A 20721-nucleotide genomic window follows, 5' to 3' on the forward strand; every position below is an offset into this window, starting at 1 on the left:
GTACCCGCAGCACGCGCGTGGGACCAAGGGTGGGTGCACAGAGTTTATTAGAGCTCTGGTGAAGCAAGAGTCCCCCAGCACAGCCAAGGAAAAGAGGAGAGACCACAGCTTCCCCTGGAGCAGTCCAGGCTCTTTCCCAGGCCCCCGGGTAGCTGGATGGGTCGCAGCTCACAGCAGGTTTGCTCAGTAGTCGCTGACCTCACGCAAAGGGGTGCAAAGACCAGCACTGGTGCTGGGATGCGTCGGTGGGTTTGTACAATCATAGAATCATAGAATCACCAGGTTGGAAAAGACCCACCGGATCATCGAGTCTGCGCATCCCTCAGCGAGGACGACCCAAAGCAGCCCCGGTGGCGTGGGAGCGCGGGCAGGCACCCAGGATAGTGGGAGGGGGTGGAAAAGCCACCCAAGATGCACATGAAGCCTGGAGGGCAACGTCAAACAGAGGGGTCCTCAGCAGCATCACAGCCCCAGGCACCCCAGCCATCCTTTTTCTCCCCATTTCTCCCTTCTTTTCCTCCTCCTTGCCACGCGCCCACCCCGGCAGCACATGCTCTGCTCAGTTTCTTTCTTCCTTGGCTTTCTGCAAGCTCTGGCCACAACGAACGGCAGCTCTAGGTCCCTCGTAGGTCCCAGCGAGCCCAGGGAAGGGCTTGGGCACCAGGCACCCTGAGCAGGACGTGGCTCTGGAGTGTGGCAGGAGAGCTTGCCCAGGACAAACAGCATCAAAGCAGGGGCCCAGCCCCTTTGTCAGATCCCAGACAAGGCTGGAAGGAGCCCTCAAGCTCCCCTCCTCCCTCTCCTGCGGAGCTTCTGCCAGCTGCGGGGCTGCAGCCGTTCCTGGGCTCCATGGTCCATCTTCCCCTCAACGCCCAGCCGAGCGCGTCTCAGCCAGCTCAGGTGGTTTTCAGCTTGAGAACCTTGGAAAGCGGCTCCTTGGCGCTAGAGTAGAGGAGGTAGGAGCCCTCGGTGGTGTGGAACGCCTCCCAGTCTCTGCAGCCGACAGTGGGGAGGTGGTGGGTCGCCACGAAGCCTTCATAGCCTTGCCACCTGCACGGGGAGGGCAGTTAGCTCCTCAGCCACAAACGGGCACCTTGAAGGGGGCAGAAGAGCCGAACCACAGGGCTGACACCTCTGACCTGCTTGCTGCGGTTCAGGCTGGGATGTGCCTCACTGGGGCTTGTCATTCCTGCCCAGGAAGCTCTCCAGAAACAGAATCACAGAAACACCAGGTTGGAAAAGACCAATTGGATCATCCAGTCCAACCATTCCTATCAAACACTAACCCATGTCCCTCAGCACCTCGTCCACCCGTGCCTTAAACACCTCCAGGGAAGGGGACTCAACCCCCTCCCTGGGCAGCCTCGGACAGGGACCAATGACACTTTCCGTGAAATTTTTTTTCCTAATGTCCAGCCTAAACCTCCCGTGGCGGAGCTTGAGGCCATTCCCTCTCGCCCTGTCCCCTGTCCCTTGGGAGAAGAGCCCAGCTCCCTCCTCTCCACAACCTCCTCTCAGGGAGTTGTAGAGAGCAATGAGGTCTCCCCTCAGCCTCCTCTTCTCCAGGCTAAACACCCCCAGCTCTCTCAGCCGTTCCCCATAAGGCCTGTTCTCCAGCCCCCTCACCAGCTTCGTTGCTCTTCTCTGGACTCGCTCCAGAGCCTCAACATCCTTCTTGTGGTGAGGGGCCCAGAACTGAACACAGGATTCGAGGAGCGGTCTCACCAGTGCCGAGTCCAGAGGGAGAAGAACCTCCCTGGACCTGCTGGCCACGCCGTTTCTGATCCAAGCCAAGATGCCATTGGCCTTCTTGGCCACCTGGGCCACTGCTGGCTCATATTCAGTCGCTGTCAACCAACACCCCCAGGTCCCTCTCCTCCAGGCAGTTTCCAGCCAGACTTCTGGGGATGTTTAGCCTGGAGAAGAGGAGGCTGAGGGGAGACCTCATTGCTCTCTCCAACTCCCTGAAAGGAGGGTGTGGAGAGGAGGATGCTGGCCTCTTCTCCCAAGTGACAGGGGACAGGACAAGAGGGAATGGCCTCAAGCTCCGCCAGGGGAGGTTTAGGCTAGACGTTAGGAAAAAATTCTTTACAGAAAGGGTCATTGGGCACTGGAACAGGCTGCCCAGGGAGGTGGTTGAGTCCCCTTCCCTGGAGGTGTTTAAGGCACGGGTGGATGAGGTGCTGAGGGATATGGTTTAGTGTTTGATGGGAACGGTTGGACTCGATGATCCAGTGGGTCTCTTCCAACCTGGTTATTCTGTGATTCTGTGATTCTGTGATTCTCCTAGTCTGTAGCACTGCTCAGGGTTGTTGTGCCCCAAGTGCAGGACCTGGCATTTGGCCTTGTTACCCCTCATCCCGTTGGCCTCAGCCCAGCGGTCCAGCCTGTTCAGATCCCTTTGGAGCCTCCCTGCCCTCCAGCAGATCCATACCTCCTGCCTGTCTCCCTGGGCAGAGGCACCAGGATCTGCAGAGGTTGCCCCCACGCTGGGCTCCCAGCAGGGTCGTTCCCAGTGGGAACAGCCACCCAACCACCCTCCCACAGCGGTACCTGTAGACGATACTGTTAACGGAGAAGGTGAAGCCATCGAAGGAGTTTGCTACCACCAGAAAAGAGTCGTCTCCGACCGAGAAGAACTCCCAGTCCAGGGCGCTGGGGATGAAGCAAGCAGAGGGGCAGGTGAGGCGGCCAAGGAAGGGGCCGCGTGTCCACAGGGCTCAGCCCACCCCACCCCGATCTCATCCCCCTGGTGGGACACAGAAAGCCTGGCTCTTCCCAGGCTGTTCCTGAAAGGAAATCCACGCTTGCTCCCAAATCCAGAGCCTCCTCCTAGCTCTCACTGGGATTGGGTACCAAGGATCTTGGTACCCAGTACCAAGGATCAAGGACCCACTGCCTTCCCAACAAGTCTCAGCTCCTGGAGATGTGTAAGCCTGCAGGAACCCTCCAGGAGACCCCCAGCTGGCTCTGGGGAAGGACGCGGACAGAGCAGCAGCACCCTTAGGTGCACACGTACCTGTAGGTGAGGAGGTCCTGGAATTTGACAAACATCTGGGCCGTGATGTTCAGCTCGTAAATGGAGGAGTTGATGGCGTAGAAGTTGGAGGGGGCTGGCGTCCCACTGTCGTAGCTGTGGCTGTTGGCAACAGCCAGGAAGACTCTGTCCCCGATGTGGAAGACCTCCCAGTCAGCAGCACCGAAGGTCTGAGGGGAAGGAAGCCACGTGAGAAGCTGGATATAGATGAGACTTAGCACAGCAAGGATGCTGCGAGGTGTGGGGGGACCCGCTGGAGACAGAGTGGAGAGGTTACCCACCCCTAAAGCCCTCCAAGGGAAAAAAAAACCTTGTTCCACTGAACCCTGTGGGAGAATCAGTGGGAAGCTATGACTACCTCTCCAGAGGACTGATGAGCATCTGTAGCTAATGACTAATGGCTTTAAGCTGCGTCAGGGGAAGTTTACATTGGATATTAGGAAAAATTTCTTCACAGAAAGGGTTCTCGGTCCCTGGCAGAGGCTGCGCAGGGAGGTGGTGGAGTCCCCATCCCTGGAGGGGTTTCACAGATGGGTGGATGAGGTTCTCAGGGATCTGATTTAGTAGTGGGCAGGCACGGTTGGACTTGATGATCTCAAAGGTCTTTTCCAACCTAATGATTCTATGACTCCCTGGTTTGTCTAAACCCAGCGTAGAGACCAAGCAGTGGAGTTTGATCCGTGACCAAGCCTTACCAGGATGGACTGGAAGAGCTGGAATGAGCCACTGAGCCAGATGTAGATGTGCGAGTAGATCCTGGTGGACGTGCCGTTGAAGGTGTTGGCCACCGCCAGGAAAGAATACGGCCCGATGGTGAAAAACTCCCAGTCGTAGGCTCCAGAGGTAGGGATGGTCTGGTTGGTTTCAAACAACCCTGTCCTGGGGTTCCACCTGTAGATCACACTGTCTATGTTGTGGTTGTTCCCTGCAGGAGACAGACAGACGTGCACCGTGAGGAAAAGGAACACGTGGCTCGTGTAAGAAACAAGACCCAGAAAAGGGTTCAGCCAGCAGGTTGCCAAGATGTTTGGGGGTGACTAGTGGCTCCCCAAGAAGCAGCCGAGGAGACTCAAGAGCCTCCATCCCCATGGAACCCGCTGGCAGCTTGTTCCCACGTCGCAGCTTCGCAGCAGCCTCTGGCAGAGGAGGGAGGGGAGGGTGCTGAGAACCCGCACCAGGAGAACCAGGCCAGCGTCCCACAGGGTGTCCATGTGTAGTGTCCATCTGGGTGGGATGGAACAGCTTGAACGGCACCGCACGGATGTTTTCCAGCACTCCTTTGCTAAGTCCCTGTGCTCAGCTCCTGAGCTGGGACCTGGGATCCACACCGATGGTGTGAGCTCCAGAAAGAGGGAGGAGATGCCGCAGCCTGAGCCCACCAGCACCGAAGCTCATGCTCCATCCAGGTCCTGGGCTCTGCTCAAGCATCTCGACCTCACGTCTGTGTGGGACCCAACTGGCTTTAAAGCTAAAGCCAAAACCTTTCTGCACCTTCAGCTTGGGACGATCCCTCCAGCCAGAGATGTTCCTCTAATAAAGAGCCGGCTTCGTTGGGACAGGAGGGGAGCACGTCCCACCCCGTACTCATTAAGCACTCATTGGCCCCACTGGTGTTTCTGGTGACTGAGCAGCAGCAGGACCATGTTTTAAGAGGTTTATGGCCAATCCTCGTGGCAATAGAAGAGACTTTGGCAAGAAGGGCTGCAGGGAGAATAGGAGGGGTGGGAAATGGCCACGTGGATAAGTGGCAGCTCCTCAGGGACTGAGTCCTGGACATTAGGAAAAAATTCTTCACAGAAAGGGTCATTGGTCCCTGGCAGAGGCTGCCCAGGGAGAGGGTTGAGTCCCCTTCCCTGGAGGGGTTTAAGGGACGGGTGGACGAGGTGCTGAGGGACATGGTTTAGTGTTTGATAGGAATGGTTGGACTCAACGATCCAGTGGGTCTCTTCCAACCTGGTTATTCTATGATTCTATGAGTCTCCACCACCTTCCCATGGGGAACATCCCCCATTTGACTTGACCCTGATGGTCTTAACCCCTGTGTGATGTGCACGGCTACTGAAAGGAGTAGGTCTTGTCCAAACTGGCTGTGGTGAGGTCCAACAGGTCACACGTCCGCAGGGTGCCCAGAGAAGGAGGGATATCAGCAGGTTCTCACTTCCCTCAGCTCCCCGTGTGCCCACAAGCCCAAGTCTTTGTCTTCTCCAAAGGCACAGACCCATGCAGCTGCCCTCAACACCCCAGCATTTGGGGAAACAAATGAAAAGAAGCAGAGAGATTCAGCAAAGTCACCGTCCCCACTCCTGTCGTGTCCCCCACAGTCAGAAATCCAGAGCGGGGCCGCATCAGCCACTTCTTTGAGTGCTTTTCTCTCCTAAAATGGGAGGGTCTGCAAGGGTTTGACCTTCCTGAGGGACGCTGCCTCCCCAGCTTCACCCTGCGCTCCAGCAAAGACGCGCAGGAGCTGTAGTGCTTCCAGAGAAATGGGAGGATGCTCTCAAGCAGGGTGAGGGGGGTGTCGTGGTCCCCAGTGTCACCCCAGGGTGTCTGTCCGGGCCGAGAGAGAACATAAGGGCTGGGTACCTTCTCTGTGGTTGACCACTGCGAGGAAAGCCTCTCCCTCAATGACAAATGCCTCCCAGTCCCTAGCGCTGTGCGTGCTGATCCTCTGGTAGGTGATGAATTTCTCTTTCCTGCGGCTCCACTTGTAGATCACAGAGAACTCCTGACCCCTGCCATTCTGCTCAAAATTAGCCACCGCTAGGAAGACCTGAAAAATAACAAGCCAGGACATCTCGGTTTTCTCCTTCCAAAGGGCACAGAGAAGCACGGGAAGGGTGAAGATGGGATGGGTGGGGACAGGCACCCAGGGGATGCAGGGCTAGGGATGGAGGTGGTTGGTGGGGGGCAAGACGGGGTCCCCGAGCAGCCCCGTGAATGCAAAGTGGGGCAGGGACCCAACGGCCCGTGGGGTCTTCGTGCATGGCAGGGACAAAGCTCACAGCCACAGCGTCGGAGCCGAGCAGAAGGAGAGCTGTGCTGTGGCCACTGATGTCCCACCAGCTGTGGGAACGGGGAGCAGAGCCGTGAAACCCTGGGGAAGTGGGGAGCTCCAAGCTTCCTCAGGAGGGACGTCTGGAAAGGTTGTTCAGATGAAAAATCAGCTACGGCCATGATAATGGCAACAATTCCATAAGGAAAAAAACATTTTCCAGACCAAGAAGCCTCCCCCGCCGTGTGCGTGCTGGGGACGAGCGCGCAGCAGCAGAGATGGCCTCGTGCAAGTCAGGGAACACATCGGAGCTAGTGGGATGTTCACAGAGGTGAGGGATGCTGGTTCCACCACTCCAGCATGTTTCATACGGCTAGTTCGGGCCACAAAGAAGCACAGGGCTACAGCCCAGAGGCAGAAAACAGTCAGGGCAGCCTCCTGCCTAGTGCAGGAGTGTTCAAGGCCAGGTTGGATGGGGCTTGGAGCCCCTGATCCAGTGGGAGGTGTCCCTGCCCATCACAGGGGGCTTGGAATTAGATGATCGTTAAGGTCCCTTCCAATTCAAACCATTCCATGATCAGTCCTTACGACAGACCCTTACCAGCTCTTTATGCTTGACCCCATCAAAGACAGAAGAGAAAGATTCACCCCCTAAACCACACCTGAGACTCAGGGCTTCAGAGAAGAAGGCAGCGTTGGACAAGCACAGTCTAACACACTGAAATATGAAGGTGCTTTTAAGTCTTTCAGGCAGACTCACCTTCTTCCCGATGGTGAAATACTTCCAGGCCTGAGCTTGGTAGGTGGGGATGTTCTGGTAGAGCACAAACTTCCCATCGGTCCACTTGTAGATGGCTGATCCCGGTGGCGTGTGCCGGTTGGCTGTGGCTGCGAACAATCCCACCTTCGGGATGGTGAAGACCTCGACGCCCATCGTCTCCGAGTTGGTCACCAAGTCCTGGTACTCCTCCACGTAGTCCAGCCGGTGTTTGACTAGGGGACCACAACAAAAGAGGGGTGAGGGGAAACCTGGGGGGCCCTGCTTGGAGAGGTGCCCCCCGTGGAGCAGCGGAGCGGAGCTTGTTGCTCTGTGGAGCTTTACAGGGCAAGAAATGAAGGTCGTGGTGTTGCTGGTGAAGGGCCAAGCCCCTAGAGGGTTGGAAAAGGCTCAACTCCTCCTCGCCAGGCAGCATGTCCAGCCCCATCCACCCCTGTCTGCTCCCCAGCAGAAGGCAGGACTGCCAAGTGCTCTGCTGAGCGCTCTCCTACACCATGGATTTTGATTGCTGCTCAAAGAGTGGGTTTATATGTTTATCCTAAAAAGAACAAGGAGGAGGAGAAGCCAAGACCTGCGGTGAAAGGGCCTGGGCTGCTGAGACCAGCTGGGTTATCCCAAACCCACCTGCAGCAGCCCCACACCAGAGGGTTCCTCTGGCTGGAGGCAGCATGAGCTCTGGAAGACGTTAGAGAGGACTCAGACAGAATTAATGTCCGCTCTCCGTGGGGTCAACTGCCCCACTTGGACAGACCAGGGGCTCATTCGTGACCAGAGAAGCCCCAGGAGGGGTGGACAACATGGAAAACACAGATGGACAATGCAGATAACACACAGATAACGCAGGCGCTGTGTGAGTGAGCTGGTTGCAGTGATGCTTGAATCTGGAGCTGCACTGGAAGTGTTGATGTGGGCACCAAGAGCAAAGTGAAGCCAAGCCAAGCAGGGGAGAGGCAGGGGAACACCCCAGTCCCCTCATTCTGCTGTTGCCAGACTTGGATCCCACCCTGAAGAGCTGCCAGGGACAAACCCCTGCTCCTCCTCTGCTGCAAGAGCCTCCCTCCATCCCCAAGAGCACGCAGCACACTGGTACCTTCCAGCATGGAAATCCAGGTGCTGCCGTTGCAGAGGAACAGCCCTCGCTGGAAGGCGTTGAACCAGAACTGTGCCTTCTCCTGCTCGGTGCAGGGCGGACGGGACCCCAGCGTCACCTTGGTGTCGGTCTCTGGGCGCAGAGAAGAGCAAGGCAGGTACCTCTTAGCACCCACGATGGAGAAGCGGCAGCAAGGTTCATCCCCACGCACGCAGGGAGGGCAGCTTGTCCTGGTGCCGTGGTCACGATGAGCATGAGGAAAACATCCCAGCACCGAGCTGGGAAGCCACTAGCTGAGAAATCCATGGGGGATGGCACTGATGGGGCTACCACCACGAGCCAAGTGCTGCCAAGTGGCAAACTGGCTCTCCAGAGGGGCTGGATGGGGATCCCACCCCACACGCTCTGAGAAGCAGAGGACATCGGGGACAGCCCCTTCCCCTCCGCTCCTGCTCCGTGCCCAGCCCCGAGCAAAGAGTTTTCCTCAGCAAAATAAGAAGGTGACTGATCAAGCCCGCGCCACGGGGCGTTACTGACCGTAGGGGTATTCCAGCACCTCGTTGCTCACAGGCTTCGCTGGGAGGTCCTGGAGCACGGTGGGGACAGAGAGCATCGCTACTTTAAAGTTCATGGTGGGGCATATCCGAGGGGTGGCATCGGCTCCGGGCAGCAGGACCAGCTGTCTCAGCAAGCCCTGGGAAAGCAGGAGCAGTGGGACGGAGAGCAAGTAAAGCAAGACCAAGAGATGGAAACGGCAGGTGATTCACGCGCTGGAATTCCCTCTTCGGTCTTGTTGATTTCCCTACCTCCTGGGCCACGAGTCTCCGTTTATCAGCTCCTCGTTACATGCCCAGCATGCCAAGATCTCCATCCTGGCCAACTGAAGAGCTGGAGCGAGGGGAGTGTTAGCAAGGGGCCCATCAGTTCCTGATGGTTTTCACCTCCTCTGCTCTTCACTATCAGTCAGGATCAGGCACTACCCTAACTTTTCTATCAACAGGACTGTGCCACCAGCTGTCCTGCCACTGCAGCACCGGCCACATTCTCTTAAAAACACCTTTATCCCACTAAATACCAGTCACCAGCACTGCCCCTTGCGTGCCTGCAGCCGCGTGGGGCCCGAGCCCAGCAGCAGGACCCACGGCCACCACCGACCCGCACTGATGCCCGAGCCCTGCGAGCATACGGGCTTGGGAAGGGGCTTCAGCTCGCCCCACGCAGCCACGAGCACCCTCGAGCAGCCCCATATCGTGGGGCTCCTACCGTGAACACGCCTTTCCTTCTCCTCCGGTTGCCCAGGTAGAAGCTGGCGCTCTTCACCGACAGAGAGGCTGGGAACGGCGTCTCCACCACCCTACGGACGGGCAGAGAAGAAGCAAGGGACAACAACTTCAGGGCTTCTGCTGGAGGCTGGAGAAGACGCTGGTGGAGGAACGTCGCCCTGCCAGCTCTCCCGAGCCCCCCAGCGCCACTCGCAACCTACATGTCCTTGGGGACGCTGCAGTCCACCGTCAGGGAGAAGGACTGGCCGGAGACGGCCAGGATGAGCGTGTGCCACTGGTCGTTGGAGAGAGAGACGTTGGGGAAGGTGACGCGCGTCTGCCAGCCGCCGGCGTGCTCCTGGCTCCAGAAGAGAAAGTGGAGCTTCTCGGGGGCGTAGCGCAGCCCCACCAGCACACTGGGGCTCTCCTCCGCCATCAGCGTGAAGACGTACTCGTTCCTCTGCGGGAGGGCACCAACTCAAGCCTACCTGCCTGCCAGGAGAGCTGCAGGGCCAGGCTGCGAGAGCTCCGTGCGCGGTCGCGGCGCTTACCTTGGCAGGAATGCTGAGGACCCTCAGCGTGACGATGATGGAGAACTCCTCGGGGAAGCGGTCGCAGTGGATGAAGAGCCGGGAGGCGGGGAAGCCCAGGGCACGGGGCTTGGAGGCGGCGAGCTGGAAGCCGCGCACGCCCTGCACTTGAAACACCCTCATGCCACGCGCCAGCCGGCCGGCGGGGAGCACCTCCGAAAGGATGTCCAGCGGCCGCAGGTCTGTGCCGAGACACAGCGGAGCACGTCAGGGTGGAGGCGACCATCCCACCCTGTCCCGCTGTGGGATGGGGTCCCAGCTTGCTCAAGGCAGCCAGTGCGTCTCCAGCACTGGAAGCCTGGAGGGGCCAAGGAGCCCGTTGTCCCCTGCCTGGGGTCTGCACCAAGTCCCTGCTCTGGGGACACTGGGAAGCAGCCACCACCCATCCCTGGGGCGCTGGGGCACCGTGCTCCTCCTTCCAGTCCCCATCCAGGCTTCCCCAACCCTGTCTACAACTCCCTGAAAGGAGGTTGGGGTGAGGTGGGTGCTGGGCTCTTCTCCCAAGGGACAGGTGATAGGATGAGAGGAGATGTCTTCAAGTTGCACCAGGGGAGGTTTACTTTGGATTATCAGGAAAAGTTTCTTCATGGAAAGGGTTCTGGGGCCCTGGCAGAGGCTGCGCAGGGAGGTGGTGGATCTCTCATCCCTGGAGGGGTTTAATGGATAGATGAGGCGCTCAGGGACCTGGTGGGCAGGCACGGTTGGACTCGATGATCTCAAAGGTCTTTTCCAACCAAATGATTCCACGATTTGATGATTCGATGAACCCATCCCTAACCGCACACACACACGTTCTCCCCAGTGGGCACCAAACCCACTCATTAAATACCGTTCGCCTCCCTAGGGCATCACCCAGGTGAAACCCCCCACACCCGCAGCCACAGCAAGGGCTGCACACACCATGAGTGCTTCTCCGACTTTCCCAGCCTTATTTTTCAATGCTCCCCTGGCAGGACTGTGGCACCTCTAGCCAAGGGGCTCGGTGGGGATGCCCAGAAGATGAAGCAGCACTTGGCTAGACTCAACCCCCCTGCGTGCATCCCATCCCCAGGGAGACTGGGCTCTTGGCTCCTATTTGTACTAATAAATCTCGGCTGCTGGGGCGCAGCGGGAGAGCTGGGAGGGAGGGAGCTGTGAGCCAGGCTGGACCAGCGGGTGGCTGAATCCAAACCAGCTGGAGAGGGGAAGAATTTCCCTCCAGGCAACCCAAGGCAAAGCCAAACTGGGCAGAGCGAGGAGGAAGCTGCTCATATGGCTCCATCCTGCCTGGAGCAGGGATGCCAGCGAGGTCCTGCCCACCCTGCCAGCTCTGCATCCCCCCGCCCGCCTCAGCTGCTCCTCAAACAAAGCCTTGGTGGGGGATGTTTATCTGAAAGGACTTATTTTGCAAACGCGTGACTCCGGCAATGACCAGTTCCCTTTTTTTCTCAGCAAAAAGCACAAGCTGAATTCAATCTTGGATTTGCAGAGGGGTTCAGGAGCCTCTGACTGCCTCGAGGGTGGCTGGGACAAGCCAGGGGACAGCTCGGATAGGGCTGGGGGCTGTGTCCGAGGCTGCGAAGGGACCAACTCCTGATATCAAAACCAAATCCCTAAACGCAAAGATGTTCATTCCCATCCATGTCCCGTGTCGGTCACCGCTCGCAAGGTGAGCGCAGCCAGCGGGTAACGGCGGGGAGAGCAGTCAGGGGGGTCCAGCTCTGTGTGCCCCGTGGCTGCTGCAGCCAGATGGCATCAGGGCTGCACCGGGAGCCGAGCCTGGCACCCGCAGGAGGGACACAGGGGTGATCAACCCTGCGGATGCCTCAAAGCATCCGAGAACCCTCCAGCTGAGGCCGCTTGGGGACAGCGGGGACATCCCTGGAAAGCCCAGAGCATCTGCAGGAGGTGGTGGGCAGAAACCCTCTGACCTCTCTCAGCTTTTCCTTTCACCCAACAGGCTGGAATAAAATGTAAACGTAGACACCATCAAACCAAGACAAGCCCCAGGCTTGGAGCTTGTGCCAAAGGAGCCCCAAAAACTGGGCTGAAGTTTCACTGTAGGGACCATCAGGCACAGGGATGGGGATGGGAAGGCAGAGTCGTAGAATCATAGAATCACCAGGTTGGAAAAGACCCACTAGATCATCGAGTCCGACCGTTCCAAGGTCAGGGCATGGGGACTTCGGCTTGGGCTGCTCTCAGCAATTCCCTGTGGGAGTCACCAGCTCCTCAGCTTGGGGTGGTGGGACAGAAACCTTCCAGGAGCTTTTGCTGCTGGAGGGCTGTGTCTGGCAGAGCACAGGGAGCAGTCTGGGGCAGGAGGGACTTTCCTGGGGTGACTTCATGGCGCTCCTCTACTTCCCCTTCCAGCCCACCCCGCATGTCGGTCCCCAGGGCGAGCAGACCTCGTGGCACAGGGACAGGCACACAGCTCTCTCCATGGCACCGAGAAGGGCTGGTTGTCCCCCATCACGCCGTGCTGCCACCCTGAGACTCCATCCATCAGCACCCCAGCACCAAAACCCCAGCGCCAGGCTGCCAGGCAGAGGCTGCCCCGCACGGGGCACCCCACGTTGTCCCCAAAACCGAGCTCGTGGCTTGCCTCGGTGGCGCAGAGGACATCCCACCCGTGGGAGCACACACGACTCGCGGCGCGTTTCCCAGCATGGGCGATACCTGTCTCGACGCCTGCCCCGGCTCTTACCTGTGCAGTGCTGCCAGGTCCTGGCTCCCTGGCCGAAGCCCTCGCCGGTGGCCCAGGGGAAGAGGACAACCCCCAGCAGCAGCAGAGCCGACATTGGGGGGCTGCCCTCAGCGGGTCCATCCACCGGGACCCCGCTGCCGCCTGCTCCTCCGCGCCGCTCGGCTCAGCCCCACACGGAGCTCTCGCATAGTCCGGGGGTGCTGAGCTCCACCCCGGCTGCCCCCAGCGTGGGTAACGGGGGATCCGGGTGCCCGCGGAGGCAGTGCCGGCTGCAGCCTGTGCAGAACCATTTAAATGAGAAGTTGGTGGTGGGAGAGGAGGAGTCCCAGCTCCTTGGAGAGCTTTTATCTTTTGCCCAACCCTCTGGAAGGCGGCTCTGAGGAGGGATAATTTAATTAGGTTTTTTTTTTTTTCCTCTCTTTGTTTCCTTTCATTTTTGGTGATTCATTTTTCCGGATTCACCCCAGCCCAGAGAGAGCCAGGTGGGAACCTTCCTGCCCCTAAAAGCCTCGGGTCTTGGGCAGCGCGATCCCAGTCGGCACCGGGGGTGAGATCCTCTGACCCCTCCGCCCTATCTGAAGAACCCAGACCCCACAAGGTGCCTGCTTCTCCCCCAAAACATTCTTAGGCAGGTGAGGCACAGCCTGCGGGCACCAGACCCAGCCCTGCTGCAAGGAGGCATCGCTTTGGAAACCCTCAAGGTTATGCTCTTCAAACAGGAGAGACTGCAGTGGAAAAACTCAAACTCTGTTGGGTTTCTCCAGCTGCAGAATGAGTTACTTCCACTCCCTGAACAACTGAAACAGGCTCCCACCCCCCTGTCCCCGCAGCCTCCCCCCAAGGCGAGCGCCAGGACAGAACACGGATGGCTGGGATGAGCCGCCAAAAATTGTGTCACAAACCAAGGGTTTCGTCAACGAGGAACAGTCGGAGCCGGATGAGCCTCGCTGCTGGTCTCCCTGCATCCCTCGCTGGACCAAAACCCCCCATGCTGGCACCAGGAGGGGACAGCCCATGGGGTGCAGGCAGAGAATCATTGGATCACGGGATGGTTTGAGTTGGAAGGGACTTCAAAGCCCACTCAGTCCCACCCCTGCCATGGGCAGGGACACCTCCCACTGGATCAGGTGTCCAAGCCCCATCCAACCTGGCCTTGAACCCCTCCAGGGATGGGGCAGTTCCCTGGACAACCTGTTCCAGGGTCTCCCCACCCTCATAGTGAAGAATTTCTTCCTAATGTCTCATCTAAATCTTCCCCCTTCCAATTTAAAGCCATTCCCCCTTGTCCTGTCACTCCAGGGCTTTGTAAGAAAGCCCCTCCCCAGCTTTCTTGGAGCCCCTTTCAGCACTGGAAGCTGCTCTAAGGTCTCCCCAGAGGCTTCTCTTCTGTAGACTGAACAACTCCAGCTCTCTCAGCCCATCTTTTTCAGTGCCTCTGTCTGTTCTGCGGGAAAGGATCCACCTTTCAGGGATCCACACACGACAGAGCTGAATTTAGGGATTTAGGGCCATTTAAGAGGCCACACAAAGTTTATCACCCTCCTGTCTTCTCTGGAAGCCTCTTCTGCCCAGAGCCAGGAGTCCCACAGGGCAGCCACCGCCAGTGACCTCCCGCGAGGGTTGTGGAGGGTACAAACCATCTCCCTGGCCGGCCTCGGCCCCTCGAGCTGCTCCCTGCATCCTCGGGGATGCTTTCTGGCGTCCTGGATGCAGGCAGCAGTGAGCTCGGCTGGTGGGAGCGTGGCCGCCGGCAGGGCTGGCGCTGGGCAGGGCGGCACAAATGAGAGTCGGAGCCGCCACATTTCCCACACATGTGTCAAGTTAAGCCTGGCTTCGGGAGCTGGCAGCGGAGCCCTAAGAGGACTTGCACAAGCAGATGGATCTGGAGAAGTCTCCCACCAAACCCCGAGTCCAGGCAGCCCGCGTGGCTCCTCCGAAGTGGCTGGTTTTTCCAAAGGGGATGCAGCCACCTTCGAGCACTTCCCGAGCCAAAAAAAGCTGGTTGGTGGGGCCATCTCCAGACTCCAGGATGCAGCCACGAGTGTCTCCTCCAGAAGCAGGGGGATCCAGGAGGAATCGAAGCCCCTGTTGATGAGCACAGAGGATGCACCAGGCGTGATGCAGCCCAACACCGTTGGCTCAGGCTGCTCTGTGCTATAGATGATCAGGGAGAGCCCTGAAGGCCAAGGCTGAAGCTGGTCTCCTGGTGAGGACAGGGACGTTGATGATCCTCAAGGATTTTCTCCATCCTTAGGCTGGGGATTTTGACACGGCAGAAGACTGTGGAGTGGCTTGGGTAGTGCCCACCACTCTTCTCCTTCTCCAGGAGGAGCTGCCCTGGGAACTGAGCCATGATGTGAAATAAGGACAGGGGCCCATCACTGCCCGCTGGGTCCAGGACCTGCTCTGCGTCCTAATGACAGTAGGAAGCGGTCTGCAAAATTGTTCCTCAGCAAACACGCGCACATTCCTATGAGCACAAGCAAACGCAAGAGGATGAAATAAAAGAGCAAAGCAGGGAGACGTTTGCCTAATTCACACGGGTCGTAAATAAAACCATGTGGCGGCTCCGAACAAAACGATCCTTGGATTTCCACCAAAAAGGTTTGGCCATCCCTGGCTTAGAAAACATTGAGAAAGCGATTTGTAGCAAATACATTTCAAGCAGAGCTTCCATGCAGAAGACAGTGCGAGGAGGGCACCTAATCAACACCAGGGCCAGGCTGGACCATGCACACAGGGAAACATTTCTGCTCTTCCAAGACTGTAATTCACTCCTTATTATTTGCAGACATAAAGTCATGTTTCGGGGCTTGTTAAGCCCTATTAATTTCAGTCTTTATTCCGGACATCTGCAAGAGCTCTCTCCTTTGAATCACAGCCCACATCCAGGCACTGGACAGGGCAGAGCTTCAAGGGACTCTCAACACGGACAAGACACAGCACTGCCCATCCCACGGTGTCCCCAGCCCTGCTGTCACCACGCAGGAGGGGCCACACGCCCATCCGTGGGGCTGGAGCTGGACGAAGAGCACGCAGAGCCAGTCCCACCTCTGTGGGTCCGGATCAGCCTCTCCAGGTCCATCACGAAGGGGATGAGGGAACCTTGTTCTCAGAGCAGCATCCCAGATGGTAGACGGGGCTGGGCACCAGAAACCACGACTTCCCGGGGAGTTGGGACAGGGAGGGATGGCACCTCCATCCCCAGTGGATTCCAAGGTTGCCCAGGGAAGTGGTGGCTGCCCCATCCCTGGAGGTGTCCACGGCCAGGTTGGATGGGGCTTGCAGCAGCCTTTTCCAGTGGGAGGTGTTAGTTTATCTTTAAGGTCCCTTCCAACTCAAACCATTCAATGATTCTATGATACAAGGCTGCTCTGTCATCACCTCTACCCTTTCTTCTAGGCTAAAAATCTTTCCCATGTTTCCCAGAGCCACTTCAGCCTCCTGAGCCCAACCTGCTGACACGAACTGGAGCTCCTGCAGGAATTCTCCACACCTGTCAGCTTCATCCAAGACATGTAAATGCCTTTAACTCCATCGCCTTTCAAAAACTTAATTTCCAGAAGTTCTCGAGTGGCTCTGCCAGGAAAAGTTTTGTGGAAGGATTGCAAAAGGCACCGTTTTTAGGAATGCCACCAAAATAGCACAAAGCCACCCCAGCTTCCCAGGCATGGAGCTGCCTTCGGGAGCAATCCCTGCTGGGTGGCAGTAAGCCAACACTGCTCGGATCCCATGTCCACGCTCCCACACGCCTTCCCCAGCTCCAGGGAATGAAGGAGCTGCCATCCTGCTTTGGCCACGGGCAGCAGGCAGGGCTGGTGACCTGCAGCCCCCACCCCTTCCCAGGCAGACGGCAGCGAGCTAAGCGTCCCATCCCGCATTTGGAGGACACATGGCAGACTTTGAAAGGGCTCCATAAAGCAGCCGCTTCACTTTTGACGGGATGAACAAAAGGAGCGGCTCTGAGACCGTGGTTCTGCCCCAGAGCCGCTCAGGTTGGGGCCAGACAGCACCCAGCAGCCTCAGCTCTCCTGGATGGGATGGACATCCCATAACTGCTGTCTATTCTGCAGCCACAATGGCTTTGTTAATTTTTCTCCCTCTCCCCAGTGCACCCAAAGCTCTTGCAAGGGGCCAAGTCACCTCCCAGCAGCTATGGGAGCCCTGGCCTTGGTAAGCATCACGTTCCAGCAAGGCAGCTCCATATGGATGGAGGACACCAAACCCAAGCATCCCTGCACATGCAAACCTTGGAAATGATTCTCTGGGAATTTTCTGTAAGTCTTACACCTACCTGGAGGCCAAAGAGTAGCATGGGGGCTGCTGTGTCCCTCGTCAGCGGTGCAGGAGACCCAGGAGCTCTGCTCCATCTGCAGCTTGAAGAGCTCAGAGAAGATCTCTCTGCAGAGGGAACAATCGGAGCTCCCTAGGCCAAGAGGCAGGAGGCAACATTCCCATTCCAAGCTCACTGCTGGGAAGCCCACAGGCACCTGCGCCCACCCCAGCTTGCTCCCAGCTCTCCAGTTCTTCCGTGAAGGCAAGTGCCTGAAGGCTCCAGGGGATTGCAGAGCATATTTTGGAAGTGGGAGAGTGAAGAAAGAAAAGGGCTTGGCAAACATCTCAACCTTCCTCCATCAGGAGCAGCTGTTTGCCAGGCTGAATATGCAAACCTGAGGGCTCGGCGTGGAGAACACTTGAAGGGGTTTAGAAGATGGATAGAAGAGGTGCTCAGGGATTTGGTTTCGCATGGAAAACATGGATGGTTGAGCTTGATGATCTCAGAGGTCTTTTCCAACCAAGTGATTCTGCGATTCTGTGAGCTGTAAGCTGGACAGTTTGGCCAAGCAAAGAGAAGAGAGGAATCTCCCTCGGCAGCCCTGCAGGGAACCCTCCACCTTTTTCTCATCATCCTTTGATCTGGGCAGTGACCACACACTCACAGCAGGTGGATGGTGGTGAGCAGCAGAAAAAGCCACAGCAGAGAAGCCTGGGGATTTGCCCCCACATGCCTGGGCCCATCAAGGATAGAAAAGGGGATGCACAGTGCTGCTTGGACCAGAAACAATCCCATGGCTCCCTGGTTAGGGCTCAGCCAGCACCTCCTCTCCCAGCTGACGCCGGTCCTGGACTACCTGGGGCAGTGAGAAACGGTGTGGGCATCACAAGCCCCTCTGCGACCCAGAGTCGCTTGGGGGCAGGGACCAGGTCCTCCCTCCTGCCAGGCTCTGGGCTGAGCGCCCGCAACGAAGAAAACCTCTTTCCCCATGGGGATGAGAATCACAGGCTGGTTTTATTGCTTGCCTGGATAACCACGTTGAGCTTCTATTATTACCTGAGTGATGATTCAAGCACCGGAGGAGGTGGTGGGAGCAGGAAGGTGGTGGTTGGCAGCACGGGCGGCGCATGAGGCAGGCTCCCCAGGTGTCAAGGGATCTGGTTTAGTAGTGGGCAGGTATGGTTGGGCTTGATGATCTCAAAGGTCTTTTCCAGCCAAATGATTCTATAATTCTAAGAAGGAGCGCAGGCAGCCACGCTCGCTCTGCCCACCCACTGGTAGCCGAGCGCAGCTCCATCTCCTCCGACATCCGGGGAGGGAAAGGAAAAAAGACAGAGAACAATTGCTATTGTTTTCCAGGACTTTTTTGGGCCAGTTCCGCCGGCACGGAGCTGCTGCCCAGCCACTCCGGCTGCAGCCCCTAGCCCCACTGCGCTCGGAGCTGTGCAGAAGCTGGCAGGGACATGGTCCCCATGCCCAGACGCCTGCCACCCAACCACCAGAGCCTGGTCCCCACTGGCACGGAGAGAGACGCAGTCAGCATGGTTGGAGAAGGAGCTGGCACGGTTTACCCCTTAGCCGCAGCTCCAGTCCCACTCCTCTCTCCCTTCGGTATCTAATGCATGAGAAGGAATTCAACCTGACCCAAGTCTGCTTTGTCAGGGATTGTCAAATCATAGAATCATGTCCTCCCTGTGCTGAGGACTCCAGAGCTGGACCCAGGGCTCCAGGTGGGTCTCAGAGCGGAGCAGAGGGGCAGGATCCCCTCCCTCCCTGCTGCTCCCACGGCAATGGATGCAGCCCAGGACACGGCTGGCAGGTGCCCCTTGGTTACTGACTGGACACTGAAAGCATCAGCTGCTAAAAGTAAGGCTGCACGGGAACAATTCAGATAAGTGGCTTCAGCCACAATACTGATGTTTTCATGAAATCAGGTTTCATAAAAAGCCATAAGACCTTAACGAGGCCTCGAACACAAGCAGTCCCTCCAAGGCCATGCCCAGGCTCCAAGGCAGAAGAGCTTGAGTCACAGTAGGATCAGGCCAAGGACAAAACTCAACCTCTAATTGATGCTCCAGCCTAAGTGGATTTGAAAACACTTACCCTTTGGTGGTGTCAGGCCCTGGCAGAGGTGGTGGAGTCCCCATCCCTGGAGGGGTTTAACAGATGGGTGGATGAGGTGCTCAGCGATCTGGTTTAGTAGTAGACAGGGACAGCTGGACTCAGTGATCTCAAAGGTATTTTCCAACTGAGCGATTCTGTGATTCTATGATATGCTGACCAGATGGGGAGAGGAAGACAGGGATCCTGGTGAGGCAGCACAGCAGGAGAGGAGCCCGTGTGAACCCACCACATGCAAACTCAGTGAAGAAATCCCGATTCACCGCACCAGCCCAAATTTGGGTTCAATTTACCACATAGTTTTGGCATAGGAAAAACTGTTTCAGGGCAAAACTCCCAACCCAGCCATGGGCGGCGAGCTTCCCCCTGCTGGGTCCAGCATCCAAGTGTGTGGGTGTCCCCCCAGCACGTTGCATCCTGCATCCTTGCTGCATTGAACCCACCTACAGAGCACACCTTCCCCTCGCAGCCCCATCAGGCTGGCTCTGGCCACGCTGACCCAGCTCCTTCCAGAGCTGCCACCTCTCCCCATGCTGTCCTGCCGGCCACACGCGCCAAACTCCGGCCAGCATCACCCAGTGGAACACATCAAGGTATCCCTGGAGAGCCCTGCCCTGGTGCCCCATGCAGGGAGAAAGGGGACTCGGCCCAGGGCTTGGCTCGTTGCCCCCCACACCCTGCAGGAGCAACATGACTAGACAGACCCGCTCGCAAACCGCTCCCCGAGAGCTCACGCACATGTTGCAAACACCAGCAGCTGCCCTGTAATAACCTGCTGCCCGTATCATTACCATTAATTATATATTAACATACCCCGTAATCTTAACTGCTGCGAAGTCCCATCTTGGGGGGAGGTTGAGCTGCTTTCAAAAGCCACCTGGCTGGTTCTCACCCAATCATAGAATGGTTGGAAGGGACCTCAAAGCCCATCCAGTTCCACCCCTGCCATGGGCAGGGACACCTCCCACTGGACCAGGGGCTCCACACAGGGTGGGCAACTCATCCCAACAAGACCCTCAGAGGCTGGAGAAATTCTCCAGATTCCTGCCCCTTCCCTCTGCCACCGCTAATCACTCCACCAGCTGGCAGCAAGACCCTCAGCATTCCTCACCTCGCACTCCACCAGCCCCTGTGCTTGCTGAAAGGAAATCTGATTTTCACTGTGTCAGAGAAATCTGGGAGAGAAGGATCCTGGGGCAGAGAATGGGTGGCTGTTCTCATGCCAGGACCTCCCAGGCTCCGTGCCCTGCCACTGCCCCCCACTGCCGCTCCCAGTGCTTCCATGGAGCCACCTCCTAAAATCCGTGCTGAGCCCACATCCGAGACAATCCCAGTGCTGGCAGCACGGCTGGAACTGGCACTGGGGACAGACATCTCGGGGCTGTGCTGACAGACAGGGCGTTTCTCCTGTTTCTCACACCGCGTCCTCACCCAGACAACTTCAGGAGGAAAGTGAGGATCTTCCAGAGGGGCAGAGCTTTCCCCACTCTGTTTCGAAGGCAGCGCAGCGCCTTCCGTTCATAAAACAGCTCAAGCTGAAACAAAAAAAGCTGGAAGGAAGCCTTGGGACCGGCTCTGCCTCGAAGCTGCAGCCGTTTCATGTGGCTCCCCAGCAGCTCGCGCTTTCAAAGTGCCGCTCGCATGCACACAGGCGCACACAGCGCGCTTAATGAACGTCTCGCATCCCACTGTGGGTGTTCCGACACGGCCCCGCTTGCCAGCAAGGAAAAGCCGTGTGCGTGTGTGTGTGTGCAACACAAAGGCTTTAAAGAGGACGCTGCCTGCATGTTTATGGCTTTGTTGAAGGGGTTTGGTTTGCTGCTTTTTTTTTTTTTTAAATACAAAAGCCTAAAGCAAATATAATCCAGAAAAAGGGGTTTTTTAATCTT

At 57.5% G+C, this 20721-nt stretch overlaps 1 protein-coding gene across 1 annotated transcript; it reads right to left on the reverse strand.

Moving 5' to 3' along the window:
- Positions 1-30: 30 nt before the first annotated feature.
- Positions 31-12585, reverse strand: TSPEAR (thrombospondin type laminin G domain and EAR repeats). Its single transcript, XM_069864495.1, has 12 exons — positions 12436-12585; positions 9711-9931; positions 9381-9619; positions 9161-9251; positions 8435-8591; positions 7898-8029; positions 6790-7022; positions 5621-5807; positions 3733-3962; positions 3020-3207; positions 2554-2655; positions 31-1050 (listed from the first exon to the last, which is right to left on the reverse strand). The coding sequence occupies exons 1-12, from the start codon at positions 12527-12529 to the stop codon at positions 897-899; spliced, it is 2028 nt and encodes a 675-aa protein (XP_069720596.1). The 5' UTR covers positions 12530-12585; the 3' UTR covers positions 31-896.
- Positions 12586-20721: the final 8136 nt, after the last annotated feature.

Source organism: Phaenicophaeus curvirostris, chromosome 10 (genome assembly GCF_032191515.1).
Source record: "Phaenicophaeus curvirostris isolate KB17595 chromosome 10, BPBGC_Pcur_1.0, whole genome shotgun sequence".
Classification (NCBI taxonomy): Eukaryota; Metazoa; Chordata; class Aves; order Cuculiformes; family Cuculidae; genus Phaenicophaeus; species Phaenicophaeus curvirostris.

Bases quoted from the DNA above. Each gene is read 5' to 3' on its own strand.
- TSPEAR (XM_069864495.1), bottom strand. From the start codon at position 12,529: ATGTCGGCTCTGCTGCTGCTGGGGGTTGTCCTCTTCCCCTGGGCCACC. The intron at 9,932-12,435 runs GTAAGAGCCGGG...GTCTCGGCACAG, and splicing joins GACCTGGCAGCACTGCACAG to ACCTGCGGCCGCTGGACATC. The intron at 9,620-9,710 runs GTAAGCGCCGCG...GCCCTCCCGCAG, and splicing joins TCCTCAGCATTCCTGCCAAG to AGGAACGAGTACGTCTTCAC.